We start from the raw sequence: 18,959 nt of genomic DNA, 5'->3' as shown, positions 1-18,959 counted from the left end.
GGGTGGGGGGGTTGGCAGTCAGTGGTTTCTTGTGATTTGGGAAGCTGTCAAAGGTGTTATGCCCTCGAGTTCTGAAGTTCTGGCTGATGTGGTAAGAGAAAGCCGGATTGAAGAGTGGAAGAGCAGCCACTTCATGTGAGTGATTTGTGCCTCTTTTAACTGTCACAGGTCTTAGCTGTGCTATTTTACCTTTTAATTTTTCTAACTTCAAAGCCTACCTGATTGGGTAGGATGATGGTGTGTTAGGGTAAGCTTATATTATGGTAATGAACTAATAACTTGAAAGGCATTTTTGCATGACATTTATAATCTTGCTAGGAAAATGTAATAGACTATTAGGAAAAAAAAGGTTTGATTTTCCTGGGGGTTAAAGATTCATACCTTCATTTGTAGTATTTCTGAGATTTTTAACATGTAATGATTTTTTCCTGTGTAATATAAGGTCCTAACTTTACTATTACCTGGAAAGAATAATATACTGCATACATGAATACTTTCAGAAAAATCAATCTTTCCAGCACACACTGCTAGTTTCTAATATATACTGCATATTATAAGGTATTTTATGTACTGTGGCAAGAGATACCTTCTCTAATGAAAATATTTAGTTATAAAAACATTTTAAAGAAATATACCTGACAAGCAGGCCACTGTGTAATTACTGATGTGTTTTTACTAAAGAATTTAAAATTATTAACGTTCACAAACTACTATAACTAAACAAGACTGGTATTGCTTTGAGTTTTGTAGTATTTAATGTTCTAAATATGTATTAAAAGTATTATTTATATAAAACTATAGTAAATCAAATCGACCTTTGGTGAGTGCATTAAAATAGTAATAAATTAATGCTTTTCAATTTACCATGTTTTATTTGTCATGTATTTCTCCTGCATTTTTCTGAGTAATACACACCCTGAGTTTGTTCCCTATCATGTCTGGCAAGGTTCAAAATATTTATTTGTTTTTTCCCTTATCCAGCTGTCATAGAAACCTTACTGTTTATGACTTTGGTCCTAAGGCAAGTTTATCTTGATTTTGGAACTTTCAGCTTCAAATAGTGCAAATAGTGATCTCAAGCTACATGTGAAGAATAGTGTTTGTCATTGTTCTGAGCTGTGATACAATTAAGAATACCTATTTTGTGATAATGAATGTACTAAAATATCAAACAGGCTAGTATATCTATAACTTCTCAAGTTGATTTTTTTTAAAGTAAATTGTGGTGAGAAGAAAACTGAAATTTCAATCTCTACTTGAGGATATTGGGATTCTTTAGCATACTATTAGAAATATGATTATAAACCTAAGTTATAAATGAAAAATGGTGTGAAACAAGTAACATTTTAGAACATTTAGTGTGGAGACTGGGATCACTATTGTGTCATGGAAAAGCAAACAATCAAGCTTTGAAAGGAATTCATGCATTTCTTAGGATATGGTAGCTTAGACATTTTATTTACTGTCGAACTAATTTAAGAACTGATAGCTATTTTAGTATACAGAAATGCTGCTTTTGTTTAAAAATTATTTCTGAGCAAATGGGCTACAGTCTCCAAATTCTTGGACTGTTTTGGTTGAAAATCAAGAGAAGAGGTTAATAACAGGAAGTCTGGAAGGATATCTAGAGTCCAGGACTCTGTTATCCTTTGAAACACAGTTCTCATCAGCAGATTCTGTATGTTCTAGGCTTTCCTGTGTGAAGAGTGATTCTCTCTCATCTCTACCTCTTTTTAGAACTAGTACCATAAATGTTTTTATCTTATGGTTTTATCCTGTTTGGCATGGTTCTAATCATTGGTCCATAAGCATTGGATCATGGGTCTATTGGAATTGAAAAACTTCTATTCCTTGGAACTTTGTGATTGGTAAAAATTCAGAATTTCTTTCTTGAAATATTTTAATTGATTTTTTAAAAAAAATAAATGACAGCAGAATGAATTATAATTCTTATTACACATACAGCACAATTTTTCATATCTCTGGTTGTATATAAAGTATATTGACACCAATTCGTGTTTTCATACATGTACTTTGGATAATGATGTCTATCACATTCCACCATCCTTGCTAATCCCCTGTTTTGAAATATTTTTATTTTTGTTTGTGTGAAATTATTTTTATGTGAGGTTTTATTTAAAGGAGTTTCATGTTTTTCATTAAAGACATTTGCTACATGCCTACCAAATACTGGGTACTTGCACATACATAATTTAATCTTTGAAGTGACTCATCAAGGTAGATGCATTGTCTCTAATTTTATGGATGGGGACATGGAGGTTCAATAAGTTAAGCCACTTCTCAAGCTCACAGACTTAGTAAATGAGTAGACTGATATTTAAATCCCTACTCCAAACCGTTCCATCACACTTTTCTTTCTGTCATTAGATTCTGTTATAAGATTAGTAGCAGTTTTCCAGCTCAAGGTACAGTTGATGCAAATAAAAATTTATCTTTGAAGAAATCTAAATATATAATAGATTAGGCATAATAATTATGTGTACATTTTTTAGAGGACTCTCAATTTTGGGAAATTGTGAGAGAGTGCTTATATGAGAAGAAGAATACCAGTGGATAAATAATGCAGATTTTTTTTTCTCATAACAAACACCATAGCTTGGGAAAACTAGACATTCTGTAGCTTGATAGGTGTGCAAATAGATACTTGGTAAAGAATCTTTTAGTATGCAAGACAGTGGGTAGTCATACTTGTCTTTTATAATGATAACTGAAACAATTCTGTGCAATGATTCATGGAAACAATTGGATTCTCATGTTCTCCTGGAGCTGTTTATGATAATATGTTACCAGCAAATGCAAGTGAGAAATTTAAAGCAAATAGCTATAAGGAAGGGAGGGAGTGGTGGAGAAAGCATAGAAAAAAATTCAAGATAACAGAACTTTAGTTATTCCCTAAACAAGATTGCTTAGTGTGTGTGTGTGTGTGTGTGTGTGTGTGTGTGTGTGTGTGTGTAGGGGAAATTTGGGTTGGTGGCAAAAACCTTTCTTTAGTTTTTATAGACAATTACAATTTATAAAAATTCATGTTCTTGTATTTGAGGCTTTTCTATTTATTTCTCCGGGAAGTTAGGGTATATGAAATGTTACATGGTAGATTTTAAGAGCATATATAAATTACTCTGCATTCCCTGAAACATTCTAGATGTATAGTGGGTTAAATACATATTGTTAAAGTTCCTTATCTTGTTTTCCCTTAAGGCTGTCCTTAATACCTACTTTTGTAGCAAAGCAGCTCTAATTGTGTGTGATGTGTCTGATACGGCTTCTCTTGCTAGAGCTGGAAGGTCATATTTGGATCTCATACTTCTCTAGGCCTTGAAATGAATGGACAGTGACATGTTTGTTTTATTTCACCATTTTCTGTTTAAGGATATAGTTAAATGTTGATCATCTAGGCTAATTAGAATAAAACACAACATGCTGGAGAATGCATCTATATTTAATACCCAACAAAAAAATTTACTGTATAAAAACCATAGTGAACCTCTAAGTCTTAAGGGCCAGTAGCTTTAACTACTTCCTCAACCAATTTTGCTGTCAGATATCCTAGAATGGGTCATATGAGTTGATTAGAGTATTACCTGATCCACATTCTTTTCTCTCTCTCCTTCCTTTCTCGGGTTGTTACCTGATAATTAGATGTCTCCAACTCTACAAGTGGAAATAAAGGAAAAATTAAAGATAACTAGTTCTGAATGAATGAGTATCTAAGAATATATAATTGGAATATTCAGAATAAAATTATACAAGAAGGGTAAAGTGCTTCAGATGTTAATTAAAAATAGCTAAAAATTTACTTAGTTTAGATTTCAGAAGCATGTGAGTCTAATACCATCTGCTTTGGGGTTAAACCACTGGAATTCAAATTCTGCCTTCTGTATTTACTAGGTATGACCTTAGGCAACTTTTTATTTTTTAATAAACAGTTTTTTCCTTAGTTTCCTTTAACAATAAACAGGGATAATGACATCTAATTGCTAGATATATATGTAGCAGTGCTTAGGCTGGTACTTTCTAAACATCTAGAGAAAACTGTGTATCTTTCCAACCAGTTCGCCAACATTCATCCATCCATCCATCTGTCCATCTGTTCAGCTGTTTATATTTTTAATGTTTTTGACAGCATTTATTCATGAATTTTTTGATGTTTAAAATGTAGTACATTTAAAATATGAATGAATTTAATGGGCCAGGAAATGTGGGAAGAGGAGACACTCTTTGAAAACTATTCACAGAGGTTTAGAAGCTTTTACTTTATATTGTCTTTCATGGGTACTTTTTTCTGGTTAAGTGTAATACCCTTAATTTATTTCTACTTACTCATCTAATAATGTTTAAATAACTAGGCAATATTTACTGAGTGTTTTCTTTGCACAAAACATTGTGTTAGCTACTGTGGGAATACAGAGAAGTATAGAGTTTTGTTTTCATCCTTGAAAAGTTTATAATCTGGCTGGGATTATTTTAAATTAAAATGACATCATACACTTTAAAAGATTATTTTGTGTATTAGCATTGAGTATTAAATATATGATATAAAAATAATTTATCAGAGTACTACCTAAATGGGATTAGAAAAAGGATGAATCATAGTTATGTAGAATAATCCCAGGTAGTTAGCTAGTGATAAGAAAGGAAGGTGAGGCCTAGGGCTATAACTCAGTGGTAAAGCATTTGCCTCCCACGTGTGAGGCACTGGGTTTGATCCTCAGCACCATATAAAAACAAAGATACTGTGTGTTCATCTACAACTAAAAAAATATTTTAAAAAAGAAAGGAAGGTGAAGAAAGAGTGGAAGAAACACAGTGATAAGAGAGCCTACATAGGAAAGGAAGGTGAGGAAATGGTGGAAGAAAGGAAGAACAGGTTGAGAAGCAGCAATAGGTCAGTTTGAGTATATCACTACAGTAGAAGTACAGTAGAAGGTCAGAGTGTATGCTGCTATAAAGTAAATTTGGAAAGATTGGTTGGATCTGGATGGAGGGCTTTGAATGTCAGGAGTTTGGACTTTATTCTTTCATCAGGGGAGAGCCACGGTTGGGTTGTGACCAGGACAGTACTTTGACAAAGGGAATTTCTACTTCCAGGATGGATTTGGAGTGGAGATGTTCAATTGAGATAAACTGATTTAAAATCTGCTGTAGTAGTTTAGGTATGAGGTGTAATAATGCTTTGTACTAAGATTGAGTATGAGTATGTTAAGAAGGATGAGCCTGAGAAACTATTAAGGAGGAACTGATGGAGCTTAATGATAGGCTGGCAATGAGGAGCAAGGATGAAAAAGAGAAGGGTGTAGTGTTTGTGTTTTGAAGCTGGATGATGGTGAGAATAATACTGTTCTGGGTGTGAATGAATGAGAGAAGGTGTCGAGGAAAACAATAATGAATGTAGTTTTAAGTTTGTTTCATATGACATTGCAGAGGAAGCCTTGGTATAAATGCCTTGAGTCATTTTTGAGGACTGTTGTGTTTCGGGGAGATGAGAGAGTTCAGCATTGAGGATGTAGATAAAATAATCATATAATTTAGATGTTATGTAATGAGATGTTTGATAAAAGGAGTATAGATAAAGAGTAGTGTTTAGGTTAGCAGCATTGATGTGTGAGTGGTATTTTCTGTGATAATCTATGCACTTTAATTAAAAATAATAATATTATCTTTCCCTGTCTTCTTTTCCCTCCCTCTTTTTTCCCAATATTATTGATTTTTTATTAAGTGTTGTGCACTGTGCTGGGCACTGGATATCCTGTAATGAATAAGACAGACATGATTCCTGCCCTCATGGATCATGTAGAATAAACTTTAAAAAAAAATCCGACACAATCTTTAAATGATTCTTTTTCTTCCGTTTATCATAAGGTTATGATAAAATCATCACCAGCATTTATTCCCAGGGTCTTTCAGGGTCTTTCAGAGACTTTCTTTGATAAGAGGTTCCTTTCTTCCTCTTGTTGATACTCTTTGTTATTACTATATTGCAAGAAATACTCTGTAGGAGTATAATTTCAGGGCTTAAGTTTCTTATCATTGAAGTTAAAAAAATACTGATTGCATACCCTTTGTTAGGAGGTTTTTATTGTATAAGCTTATAAGTAAGGTCTCTTGGGAAAAAAGTTTATATTTCTTGAAATTTGTAAGATTAAGGAAAAAGTTGTTTTCTTAAATCAATTGTTTGGATTTTTCAAAATCAAGTGTTTGGATTTTTCACATCCAAACACTTAAAGGATATGAAATTGATCTCAAATCACAATATAACTTGCAATGAGGGATTGAACTTCCCTTTCTCCTATTTCTTCTTATTCTGATTCTGTTTCTGATTTAGCCACCAAGTCTACCTAAAGTGTTCATTTCCTCCCTCCTCCTCCTCCTCCTCCTCCTCCTCCTCCTCTTCATCTTTTTATCCTTCCCTAATAAAATGGAGAAATGGAGAAGGAGGAATGCAATGCAAGTTTGAATTGCCTGTTCAGATTTATATAGGATGAAAGCAATCCTTCTAAAGAAATAGATATCAGATTGTCAATGTCTGAATTTTATATTCTCAGATTCAAGCTCAGGTAATCCTATGTCTGCAGATGATGCTCTCTAATTCATTCTACTTTCATCCTGGCAGTGCTTCCTTCTCCTCTCCCCAATTATTTTAGTTGGGGTTAGATGATTATACATGGCATTATTTAGCAGTATCACATAAAATGGAATATTAGGTATTAGTTATGTAATGTACCTTTCTGATGAAAAGAGGGACATAATTGATGAAAGAAAAAATCCTTTAAGTGGGGAGTACTTTGAAAATGGGAGTTTTTGCCACATTTGAAGGACTGATGTAAATTTGAACATTTTAAATTTTGGGTTAAATATAAAATTATTTTTATGAGAGTTTTTAAGATGCAGTTTTTTTGGAGAATAATGATATTAATGGTATTTGTTTTTATTTGGACACTAGTAATCTAGGAAAATGGGAAAGCCATGTCAAATTTTCAGTGCTTTGCTACTAACCTAGCTTTGGGTTACTGAGATAACTATGATAATAAGCCAATTTGATCACCAAATTTGGGCAAGACTTACAGATACTGAATGTCTCAGAAATAGTTGTGGTTATGTATCCTATCATTCATTATTTTATAAATTTGGATAGAGTAGTAAATCAATATTGTGAGGTGAATAGAGGCCAGTTTAGAAAACAAAAATACAGCATAATTTTTTTTCTCTCAAGGAAAAATGGAGACAAAAAAGCTTTTGAAGTTGCATTCTGTCTGTCTATCTCAACTTCCAGAAAGGCTTCTAAGCTAGAAAGAAACCTCTGGAAGCAAGGTTTTTATGATGGACATGCTGCTAATATGCACAGCATTATAGATCCACATGGTAGTGTTTAATTTGGAGGCCTTTGTAGTATGTCTAGAAAGTTATAGTGCTCTAATATTTATATTCATTTTTCATGAATTGGTCTTTCTTGTTTTTCATTTTTATTTGATGTAAGACTAATAAGTCTTATTGTTAAATAACATAAAGATTGCATCATAACACTCAGTATTAAAATGCATTCCTTTTTTGGGGAAGCCAGATAGATGTGTTTACTCTGCAGAGAGATTTAGATTTGATTTTTTGTTTTCTTCATGGTAATTATGTTTGCACTTTGCTGATCACTAGTTGTGCATTATTACAATGGAAGGTGACAATTTGATTGTCTTCAATTGGAGAAACAAGTAATTTTATATTCACTAAGCTGTCAGGTAACACTAACTCACAGTACTAAGAGCTCCTGGCAATTCGGCTTGGCACCTATATTTAACTGCTTTGATGCTTGTGTAACCTCTGCTGAATCAGAAATACTTTGCCTGCTGGAAATGGTTTTCAGGGCTGTACAATGAGGTTTTCATTAAGTAGACAAACTGAAAATGAACTGCAAAGCTTTGGTTGTTTCCCTCCTCCCCTTTTTCTTCTCCCCTCCTCCTTCTCTTTGATATCCCTCCCTCCTGCTCTTCCTCTTCTTGTCCTTCTTTGATAGGAATCTGAAATTTATCTCTTATTTAATTACATGAAAGAGAGGAAATGCTAGATAGCTTTATGTGGCTGAAGGAGAACCTCAGAGATTAGATTTTTTCATAATTTTGTTCAGTGTTACTATGTGTAAACTTTAATATTTTGAAACAGTCTCTATAGTACCAGTTTTCATTTTTCTCATTTTTCCCCCCTGGCAATATTAAACAAGGAGGAAAATAGAGGTAAGAATTGAAAAATATATGGTGACAGCTTCCCTTGCTTTCTCTTTAGAAGTTACTGTTCTGGTTTCTGTTTTTTTTTTCATTAATAATTAGATAAAATATCTTATAATTGGGCTTCCATATTAGTGGATTGTTTTTAGACTGACAAAGGAATTTCTGTTATTCACTTTAAAAATTATGATTCTCATTTCATGTGAATAGAAGATTCAAAGTGAAGAGTAAATTCATTATGCAATTATTTTAGAGAACTTTCTTTCACCCAAGTAAAATAGAGGTCTTTCAGTTGAGCTATAAAGTCATTGAGCTGATTAAAATCCTACAAATTTGTATGTATTTATAATAGTGATTGTTTGGTTTTACTCTTATTGTTCAGCCACTGATTTTATTTATATACTCTGGTCCTGGCTTTCCAAAGCAAAAACCCGCAAAGCTACTGGTAGACAAACTGTCAGAAAACTCAATAGTATTGCGATCAAGAAAAAGGATAGAGGTTACATGAAGTCAAGTTGTTTTGATCCCAGGAAGAAACTGGATACTCAGGGACAAATGTAATAATTATAGGTTTTCCATAGGCAGTCAGTCAGCAAGCCATTCCTTACACTGCTTGCCTGTCTCTTCCAGCAGATACTAACCAATTAGACAGAGATGGTTACGTGATGTAACATTATCAGGAGAAACAATTCATGAGTCAAAGCATTCCAAGACATATGAGCTCTAGTCCAAAGAACAGTCTTAAGCTATATAAAGTGACAGCAATATTGTCAGCTAAATATAAACTCCAGAAATACAAACTTTGATGACTTGAGAAGAATCTATTCCAGGTAGTCCTTGTTTTGTGAGAACCTCAGAGAGTTCTTGGAGACAATTCTGGAGTTTTGGTGTGAAAATTCAGAAGCCTTAGTAAAGTCAAATTCCACTCAGATAAGCCCCTTTATAGACATTCTTCATGTGCTTCAAGTGTATTTGATTTGCCTCATCTCTGTTGATTTGACAGCTAACTCAAGTCAATGAGTTTTTTTTTCTAACATGTATTGTCTTTGTGTGCTACCATATGCATTCTGAAAGAGCTGCTACAAACTCTAGAAATTAAGCTTATAACTTTCCAAGGAGCTCTGAAATCAGTTACCTACTTTCCCGTGAATTTTCTCAATTGCTTATTAAACAGATGGAAAAGAAAAACCTGGCAAAAGCCCAGGAGTGTTTGGAGACAGAATGGAGAAGAGGAGGTGGTAGTGCTGTGCGAAACAATACGAAGAATCATTAACAGCTCTTGGGCTTTACCAGAATAAAGCAGGCAAGGTTTTAAAAGGAATGTCTTCATTTTGATGTCTAAAATCAGAGTTCTCCTTGTAACTCCTTTCCAAGATCCCTAAACGTGGGAATTAGTGTACAGGAAGACGATTTTAAAATCATTCTTTGCTCTAGGCTGGGTGGATTGGCATCCTTTGTAAAGGTTCCTGGGTATTGTGCACTTTGGCAGCAGAACATATCTGTTACTCATGCTCCTTAAAATGAGAGGCACTGTTATATTTTTGGAAAATTAGTTGTTTATTTCTCAGAATCAGATCAAGTGCAACATTAAATTAACAGTGAATATTCTGACTGAAATAAGTCTACCCTTGGTAGCCTAGGGCTGAGCTGCAAAAATAAATGTGAATGTTGGCCTGAACTTTTTATTTTTTTCTGTAAGTAAACCAACTATTAAAATGTTGCTTTATGTTAAAAAACAGAAATCTTTTGAATAAATGTAACACTCCTAAAAAGTGAAGGCCATTTGATAATACTCATAAAAGTAATAAAAATGTTTTAAAAATAAATAAAATTCAGTGAATTCAATGGCTCTTTTGGACAGTACCAAATAATAGTTTTGAGAGATGGTTTCTTTCCAAGCAATAATTTTAAAAATGTAATTTTGAGTGACATGCCTTATAAAAACATTTAAAAGTTTAAATTTGTTTAAATATAATCCTAACTTAAAAAAATAACTTTAAAAATAACAATATCATATCAGAAAGGTTCCAGGAAATATAATTTTATGAAACAGAGGACTTTTTATATAGGTATTTGAAATCCTGATGGTTTTATAACATCTTGGGCCAACTAATTCTAATTTATTGTTTAAGAACAGAAAGTAAGTTTATTGTCTGAGTCAGTTTGTAATGGTTAAACATTCAGATTTTATACTGGAGGTTTTGGGTAGAATAATTATGACCTTTTTAGAAGCATTCCTACTGACTTCCCAATATCAATTATTGGAGGCTTTATCTCCAACAATCTCATTTTCTAATGTCCTAAGCTCGAAGTTCTTCCCACTGGCCTGGTATCCTGGGAATTCACTTGATCTGTTGGTCAGAGACATTTCAAAATTGGGGAACATATGAGGGGAATTCAGTTTTATATGTCCCAAAGATATTTAATTCTCTTGGGAGATTTTACTTGATAATAGCTATGCCCCAGAAAACCATCTTGTTTAACCAATGTGATAAGTTGACAATGTAGTTTTTCTCTCTGATTATAATGTACTCTGTGTAGTCAATACACTGGTACCATGTGAGTGTAATTTCCTCTTTTATTTTATCTCCAATGCACTGTATTATAAATAAACAGTTAAAAAAAAACACCAAACAAATCTGTTGCATCTCCTTTTAAGATTGTACCACTGTAGACACTTGTTCTAGTAAAGTAGAATTGGGCGCATTTGATTGCATTTAAATTTTTCATGCTTCAGCAGTTTGGCTGGGAGCACAGTAAAGAAAAATCCCATGAGCGAGGATAGTTTAGAATAATAGAACTTGATTTTGTGTATTATAGCGGCAACATTTGCGCTGCTTTAGTTAGGGTTGTGTCAGCACTTCCATTATAAACCCCTGTTTTCAGGGGGTATAACTAGGAAGATTTTTTTTAATACAAATTAAAAAAACAATTCATTTGAATGATTTTTTTAAGTTATAATAGTGCAAAAATAAAACAAAGTAAAGTCACATAGAAATTGACCATTTGCGCATAGATTTTTATTTTCTTTTGCTGATTAGTTGTATATGGTAGCAGCTAGGCAAAGGTGCTATTCTAAAACATTGGAGGAGAGGTGAAAGATTTTGTAATGTAAAATTACTGATGTGAGCATTAAAATAAGTGTAAGCATTCCACATGATGTTTAAAACATTGATTAACAAGGTATATTTGATTTGTGAGTTTTTAATGGAGAGTAGCTGTAGTACAGAGGTTGTAGTATAGGTATTACCAAAAGTCAAGTGAATTGCAATTTCTAGAATACAGTTTAGTTGGTCTAGTAAAATGTTTAACAAGGGAAAGCTAAAGAAAGAAAATGAATGAGGATATAATCAATAAATTGAAGGATTACAAAATAAACAATTGCATATAAAATCAGTAAATTGAATCTAATAATCAGCAAATCTAAGGTTTATTTAAATAAGCTATGTATTAAAAATAATTTGTGCACATTTACTTAAAAACAAAACCAAACAAAACCATCATCAGGAACAAAATGCCTCAACATCAAAACCCCAAATAAAAACAAACCTGAAAAAAGCCCAACAATTTTATCAAACAGAGATACTTTCCAAAAGAACAAAAATCTTTCTCTGTTAACATATTTCAGAATTATAATAAACTAAAACACATGAAATTAAATAAAATGAGGGACAAAACACATTAATTCCTTTGCTAAAAGGAGGGATTTCAAAGTTGAGTATGCTTCCATTGGTTGTTAACCATTGTTGTTTTTCCTCCCTCTTCTCCTTTTCCTCTTAAAATGGTGTGAACTGAGGATGAACAGTTACATTTAATATGACTTTTTTTTTGGCAGCCTGTCTTTTATTTGTAACCTTGATACACATTTGTATTTGTAGGTGGAAAATAAAATACAAATTGTGTGATGCTATAAATAGGTAGCTTTCCTGGATGGTCACTGGAGGAATCACCAGAAGACTGTTGATGAAGGAGAGGTGAAGCCTTTCCTCACTAATTGTATTCAGCGTGTAATTTCTAAACTTCCCTCTGAATTTTGATTTTCAATTAACACTCCCCATTTGAAGATAATTTTCTATTTAATGTAATTGCAGGAAATAATTTATTGGCTGATTAAGACTGAGGACCCAGCCTTCCTTAAGAAAACACTCTAAAAAACCAGCCTTTAAACTCAACTCATAGCTTTGGACAGATTTAGGCTATTTTTACAGCTGCACGGTTGTGTTTAATTAGGATTGTGGGCTATTGTTCACTAGTGCAGTTTATAGTTGAAATTATTCTTAAGAGACTATTTTCATTTTGGGTTTGTGTCATGATTAATTTATGCTAAAGCAACAATCAAAGATATTGCTATTGGAAAGAGCCAATTCTCTTTATAATAAGAGGATGTTTATTGGGGGAGCTAAAGTTACTCTGAGTTTTGGATTATGACTTTCAATTGTATTTAATGGTTTTAAAAAGCAGCAGTAAATTTATTCTTTTGTTTTTAATGTGAATAATTACATTATCAGCTGTCATTATCTGAACTATGAAAACACTTTTGTTTGTGGCAAGCTCTTGATAAACTTAGAGATCAGTTATAATGTTTGCCTGGTTTTACTATAGTGTTTATGGGGCCAATAAAGTAAGCCATATAGTAATTTTTGTATACTAAGTAAACATTCTTTGGTTATCATTTTTTGTGTATGTCCATTTGTTGGTACTGATAGAAATCATTCAAGCATCTGATTCTTTGATATAGCATTCTTTAGAACATTTAATTTCTTTACCTTCAAAGAAAATATAGGCATTCTTCTTCATTCTTCCCCCATTTTAGTTTCTAATATCAAGTCTAATAGATGAAATTTTATTATTTGTAGACTGATTATTTTAAGTAGGTATCAGCATTTTAATATGTTTCAAAGCACTTCAAAAGCCTGTAATACTTTTATTTAGAACTATGCATAATTAGATTAGCTGATCTTATATTAATTTTTTTTCACTGTAGGATACTAAATCTGAGCCCCCTCATTAATTGTGAGAAATTTAACATTAGCTGTTAAATCCTATGTGAAACATGGGCTGCTACATAAAAACTACTGTTTAAATTGGAATTAACTTAATTATTTTTCTTTGCAGTTGATATTTCCTTCACTGCAATATTCATGAAAGCATGTGACAGATTTGTAAATTTAACTGTTAATCTCAGATTTCTAGACCCTTTAATCAGTATTTATTTGTCTGTAGAAACAGTACTAGCAAGTTAATGATTTGCTAATTTGAAAAATGCTCATGTGGTTTCCTATGTTAACTGATTTGTGCATTTTTAAAAAAATGGTATGAAATCAATTAATGTTAAAGAGCAATTAAGGTGGAGATTTCATTCCTTTCATTACACAGCAGTTTTAGAGCTAGAGATACAATAAACCAAGAACAACATAAAGTTTTAGAAAAAAATGTTTTCTTAAATTAAAACTTTTGGTGGTTTTATTACTACCCATTTTGCTAGGAAATTCATTTTCATAAAATGATATTCTACTATCTTGAACTTCTTTTTAATGGCCATGATTATCTGATTGCACATGAAAACACAGATTGGAGACCATGTCATGCAGAATATAATCAATGTTTACTTGTGGATACACAAGTGAATGTTCAATATTATTTTTGGAGGTTTTAAAATATTTTGCATTGTAGGCATTTTACTATTTTCACAAGAAATGCTTTGAATCTTATATGTACTTTCTAACATAAAACAGTGGTATATTTATTTCAGATACCTAATTCAAATGCTATAAAACTGCCTAAAGACTAATCTAACATTATAAGCCACTCAATAAATAAGTCACTTACAAGATAACTTACAACAATCAACAGATCTTCAAGGTCTTTAGAAAGCTTCAGAGCAGCACCATGTAAAATAGTGTTAGTCTGGTACTCACAATGAAAGGTGAAAACTAAAAAGTAAGGACCAGATTTGCTTAGGACTTCATCATGGGTTATTTGTTTTGATTATACTTTTGTACATCAACTTCTTTTGTTCTTACATAAGCCATGGGAAAAATTGGATGCTTTTGCTCTCAAATCTTCCTGCAAACCAACTCATTTGTCATTCCATTCATTCATTCTTTTCATTGCTAACCATCAACCTAATTACTCTCAAAAAGCTTGTAGTGTAGTTGGGAAAACTGGGAGGAAAAATATATACACATATATACCATACATTGTGAAGACATATTCTATAAGAATTTCATTTATGGATTGGATAAGAGAGAAATATGCACAAATTTCTGGGAAGAGGTGTGCAGAACTAAAACCACAGGGGGAAAGTGGGACATATAAGTCCAAAGTTTTTTTTTTTTTTTATCAGTGGTTTAGAGTAGACTTTAACTATCTCTAAAATTAAAGAACTTTATTTCTTCTGAATTAGTCAAATACAAGGAACAGTTCATTCTTTTGTTGTTGAAAATCCTTTTGAATTCATGGCATTTTCCTTTTTCTATAGAAGAATGTCTTCCAAGCAAGCCACCTCTCCATTTGCCTGTGCAGCTGATGGAGAGGAAGCCATGACCCAGGATTTGACCTCAAGGGAAAAGGAAGAGGGCAGTGATCAACATGTGGCCTCCCATCTGCCTCTGCACCCCATAATGCACAACAAACCTCATTCTGAGGAGCTACCAACACTTGTCAATACCATTCAACAAGATGCTGACTGGGACAGCGTTCTGTCATCTCAGCAAAGAATGGTGAGCTTTAAAATCTGGTTATTGCTACCAAGTGGGTCTTCTAGTATGTCCTAATTTTATGTAGGTGTTTTAGGGAAAGCTCAAAATATGGCTTTAGAGTTATTTGTGCTCATGTCATGAAACAATCACCAGATATATGTTACTATTATACTAGTAACTGGGAAAACTTTGAAACTGTTTTGTGATTTTAGTTTATGTCCAATTATTAGGTCAACTTGTTAAAAGATATTTGATATTTTTTATGGGGTGTGGTTTGTTTATCTTATTCTCTGATCCCTGAATTTAAGATGATGAACTTGGTAATATTAGAATAGATATGATCAAGGAAAGTATGTTAATATTTAAAAATTTAATTAAGCAAATATATCTATGTGAATGAGATCATATGGTGAATATGTCTTCAGTAAGGAAAATCAGGTACTTATCATTTTTAATGGTTAGTCTTGATTTATATGAAGCTCTTCTCACTTATGTCCCTATATATTAATATCAAAGGACAAGTAAAGCTCCTCAGTATTGTTCAATCAGACTGCATTTTTCTCTAAAAGTAGAAGCAACATATCATATAAATGTAGTGTACTAGAGCCAGATTTCCCAAGTTGACTTCCATCTCTAACCATCAAAACAGAAATCATAATAAGTGAAATTAATTATCTAGTATAAAGCAAAAATATTCCGTTTGTTTTAGAATCCAGAAGAAACCAAAAACTTAATATATTTTATTAGATTAGAAGTTTTAAACCCTGTTTTTCATTGCTTAACTTTTGAAAGTTAATAAAAAATATTTTAAGTGGTACATGAGGAAATTTTTCTTCCTTAATAAAAAAATAAGATACTATTTAAACTGTATCTACTATTTAAATAGTAAAACTATTTACTACTGAGAACACATATTTTAATTCTTGCTGTATGTTTACTGTCTCAGGGACTTAATTCAGTAACTTATGGAAGAGACATTTTTCTTTTTGAGATGATTTTGCAAATACAGCCAGTGCTTTGGAGAAGTAGGTGAGAAGTATGGGATTGGAAGATAAATGAAACATTTCTTGACTAATTTTAGTTTGGAAGGCAATCAACATTGTAAAATTAGATCCACTAGAAGATTTATTTTCTTTAAGTAGGGAAAAGGGGGAAGGTAAAATAGGCAAGACTAAAGTCTGTTTCTTTGATTGAACTTAAATTTATCATATTATATCTCCAAGGTAGAATAAATGAGATATAGATATCCAGTCACTGCCACTGCTCATTGGCAAGATAATGGGGCCATGTTTTATTTTTATTTCAACAAATATTCACTGAGCACCTTTCATATACCAAGCTTTCTACTAGGTAGAAAAGCTAGGTACTGGCTGTATCATGGTGAACAATGATTTGTGCCTTCTTGGGGTCTAGGACAGGGGATAGAATTTAAATAAATATACATGCAAATATGCCCAATTAAAATTGTGATATATGCTATGAAGAAAAAGAACATAATGTTATCTGAGAACAGGGGGCAAACCTAATTTAGAATAGATGGCTAGGATCACCATCAACCTAATTACTCTCAAAAAGCTTGTAGTGTAGTTAGGAAAACTGGGAGGAAAAATTTTATATGATGATAGATACTATCCTGGAAAAGTGCCAAAAAGAGAAGAATTGCAAAGGTAACAGCATGAATGAAGTATTTGAAGTGAGAAAAATATAATTTAATTTAAGGAAATAAAAGATGATCTTTCTGGTTGGAGTATAATAAATGAGGATGCATCAGATGTTGTTGATGAAATAGGGCCTCATATCAAACAGGACCTTGGAGACAACATGATGAAGGCGAGATTTGATCTAACACCATTGAAAAAGCCTTTGAAGGATTTAAGAACATTTCAAACAGATGATTCTGACTGTGGTATAGTGAATAGATGGGAAGTAAGCATGATTGAAAAGGAGAAAGGCTCATTGGGATTACCATTTCAGAAATCTAGATGAAAGATGATAGTGACTTGGATTAGTATAGAGGAAGAGGGGATGGAGAGAAGAGATAGGTTCAAGACATTTTGGCTTTTATGCCAAGTATATAGTCATGGACAAATATGAATAACTTGACTAGAAATAACTGGACAAATACAAATAACTGGACCCAATAATACAGTTCAAATTTTATTTCTCTAGAAAATATTTATTTATTATTTCTTATAAAATTTTCTTTCTTGGCAAATGCCAAATTGCTTGGTGAGTTATTCTCAAACTTTTATAATCTAATACTTTGTCAGAAATAGATATTAGTAATTTATATTGAATTTTTATCAACTAAATTGTATTAAATGCAATTTATGATGGTATGAAATAGTTTTAAGTCATAAATATTTTATATGTTAGTTTGAAAAGAAATCATGCTCCTAGAAATGTTTTCAAACTTTCACTCTCTTTTGATATCAAGCTTTGCTTTCCACTGAAGTCTTTGTGTATTCTGAATGTCTGGAAGCCAAAATATTTTGTTTTAACTCCCACTCTATAGTATTTCCCAGCTGTGTACTTATATGGTGTAATAAAGGGATTTAACAAATGGGAAATAGCAGCTGCATTTGGAAATTCCCTTTGTGCTGCCTTTTCACTATAGATAGATTCAATAATGTGTAACAACTGTAGCATCAGACCTATAGTGGCTTATACTGCAAGTATTATATCACCAAACAATTTCACTTTATTGGAAAGAAAACTAATAGAAGGATTTTAGGTTTCTGGCAGACCTGAACACTTACAAAGAGTTAGTGGGTGCCCTCGTTTGAGTATGTGCGTGTTGGCATGGGAGGACTATAAATAATGTACAAATTTAATAAAAATCTTACCTTTTTCTACTTTAAAATAAATGTGAAGTCCAAAAAAATGTTTGTGAAGTGACATGAAACTTGCAGTTCTTTTCAATGGATTGTGCCTTTTTATTTTCTGTAATTGAACCTCATAATATAGTTGTAAAGAAATAAAATTTAAAAGAAAATCTAAAAACACCAAAATTTTATCTTTATATGTTCAGTTTCTATTGTTATTAGTTTCAGCAATGGCCCTCATTCTCCAATATTTAAAAACAAAACCTAAAAGTTTCTTATTTTCTGGGTTCAGGAAGGGTGGAACTTTGAAATATTGAGAGCACAGAGGAGCTTTTGTATAAGAGAAAGTAACAATAAAAAATTAGTTCTGCTAATCCCCACTTCCTGATTAGAAAAAAAAAACACTTGTTAAAACTCTGATTATTTTGAGGCATCACTCTAACAAAATATAAGATCACATAGTTACAGACAAAAAATTTATTATGGCATAAACACAGAAGCAAAACAGAAATTTTAAAGATAAGAACTCAAAGACCAATGTGAGGTGAAAATTTTAGACTTTGATTCTAATAACAATTATTTATATTATGGACAACAAAATGTTCAGTTTAAATTTAATGTGCTATTTAATTGGTGACAGCATTCAATGGTTGAAAAGTTAGTAGACATAAGAATTCACTCTCCTCTCTATGTTCAACCACTGCTGTTTTGATCTGGCGCCAGTGTGTCAATATCATTTCTCATTAGTTAGGAATAAATACAAATATTTTCATGGAAAAATGTACAGTGTATCATTCTATGTTACAAATATTGAGAGAGATTTTTTGTGGTAATGTTTAGTGATCTGTATATGATGGACATAATAATTTTCTGCTAAAATATTAAGCATAGTTAAGAACAAGTGAGCCTATACATTGTTAGTGAATCTGTTTGCAAATTACAAAACTTTTTTTGTGCAATTTATATATAACTACTTGTCATATGAATTAATTGAGGTATACATTACTTAGATCCCTCTTTTTTATTTTTTATTTTTTGCTTTAGAGTTATAATTTAAAGTAGGTATTAGCATTGTTAGTTATTTCGATGTATATACTTACACATCCATATTAAATTCCAGGTTCAAGAGACTGCATTATGGGTAATAAAGATAAGATTCCTGCTCTCATGGAACTTATAAAGTTTCAGGGATTGAGACAATT

The 18,959-nt window shown here is 32.2% G+C and overlaps 1 protein-coding gene across 14 annotated transcripts in view; it reads left to right on the top strand.

Moving 5' to 3' along the window:
* The window catches only part of LOC107135671 (transcription factor SOX-6-like), a 244,762-nt gene that overhangs the window by 213,686 nt on the left and 12,117 nt on the right, over positions 1 to 18,959 (top strand). For 13 of the 14 annotated variants that reach the window (XR_007342342.1, XR_007342339.1, XR_007342343.1 and 10 more), the window contains one exon: positions 14,713 to 14,953. Coding sequence is in view for 1 of the 14 variants with exons in the window: in XM_048788417.1 (XP_048644374.1) it covers positions 59 to 135; positions 14,713 to 14,953 (318 nt within the window). In the remaining 13 variants the exon portion in view is untranslated. Of the gene's footprint in view, positions 1 to 23; positions 136 to 14,712; positions 14,954 to 18,959 lie in introns of those variants that run through there. The other variant, XM_048788417.1, reaches the window with a different exon arrangement.

Source organism: Marmota marmota, unplaced genomic scaffold (assembly GCF_001458135.2).
Source record: "Marmota marmota marmota unplaced genomic scaffold, marMar, whole genome shotgun sequence".
Taxonomy (NCBI): Eukaryota; Metazoa; Chordata; class Mammalia; order Rodentia; family Sciuridae; genus Marmota; species Marmota marmota.
This window is presented reverse-complemented; position numbering and strand designations above follow the sequence as displayed.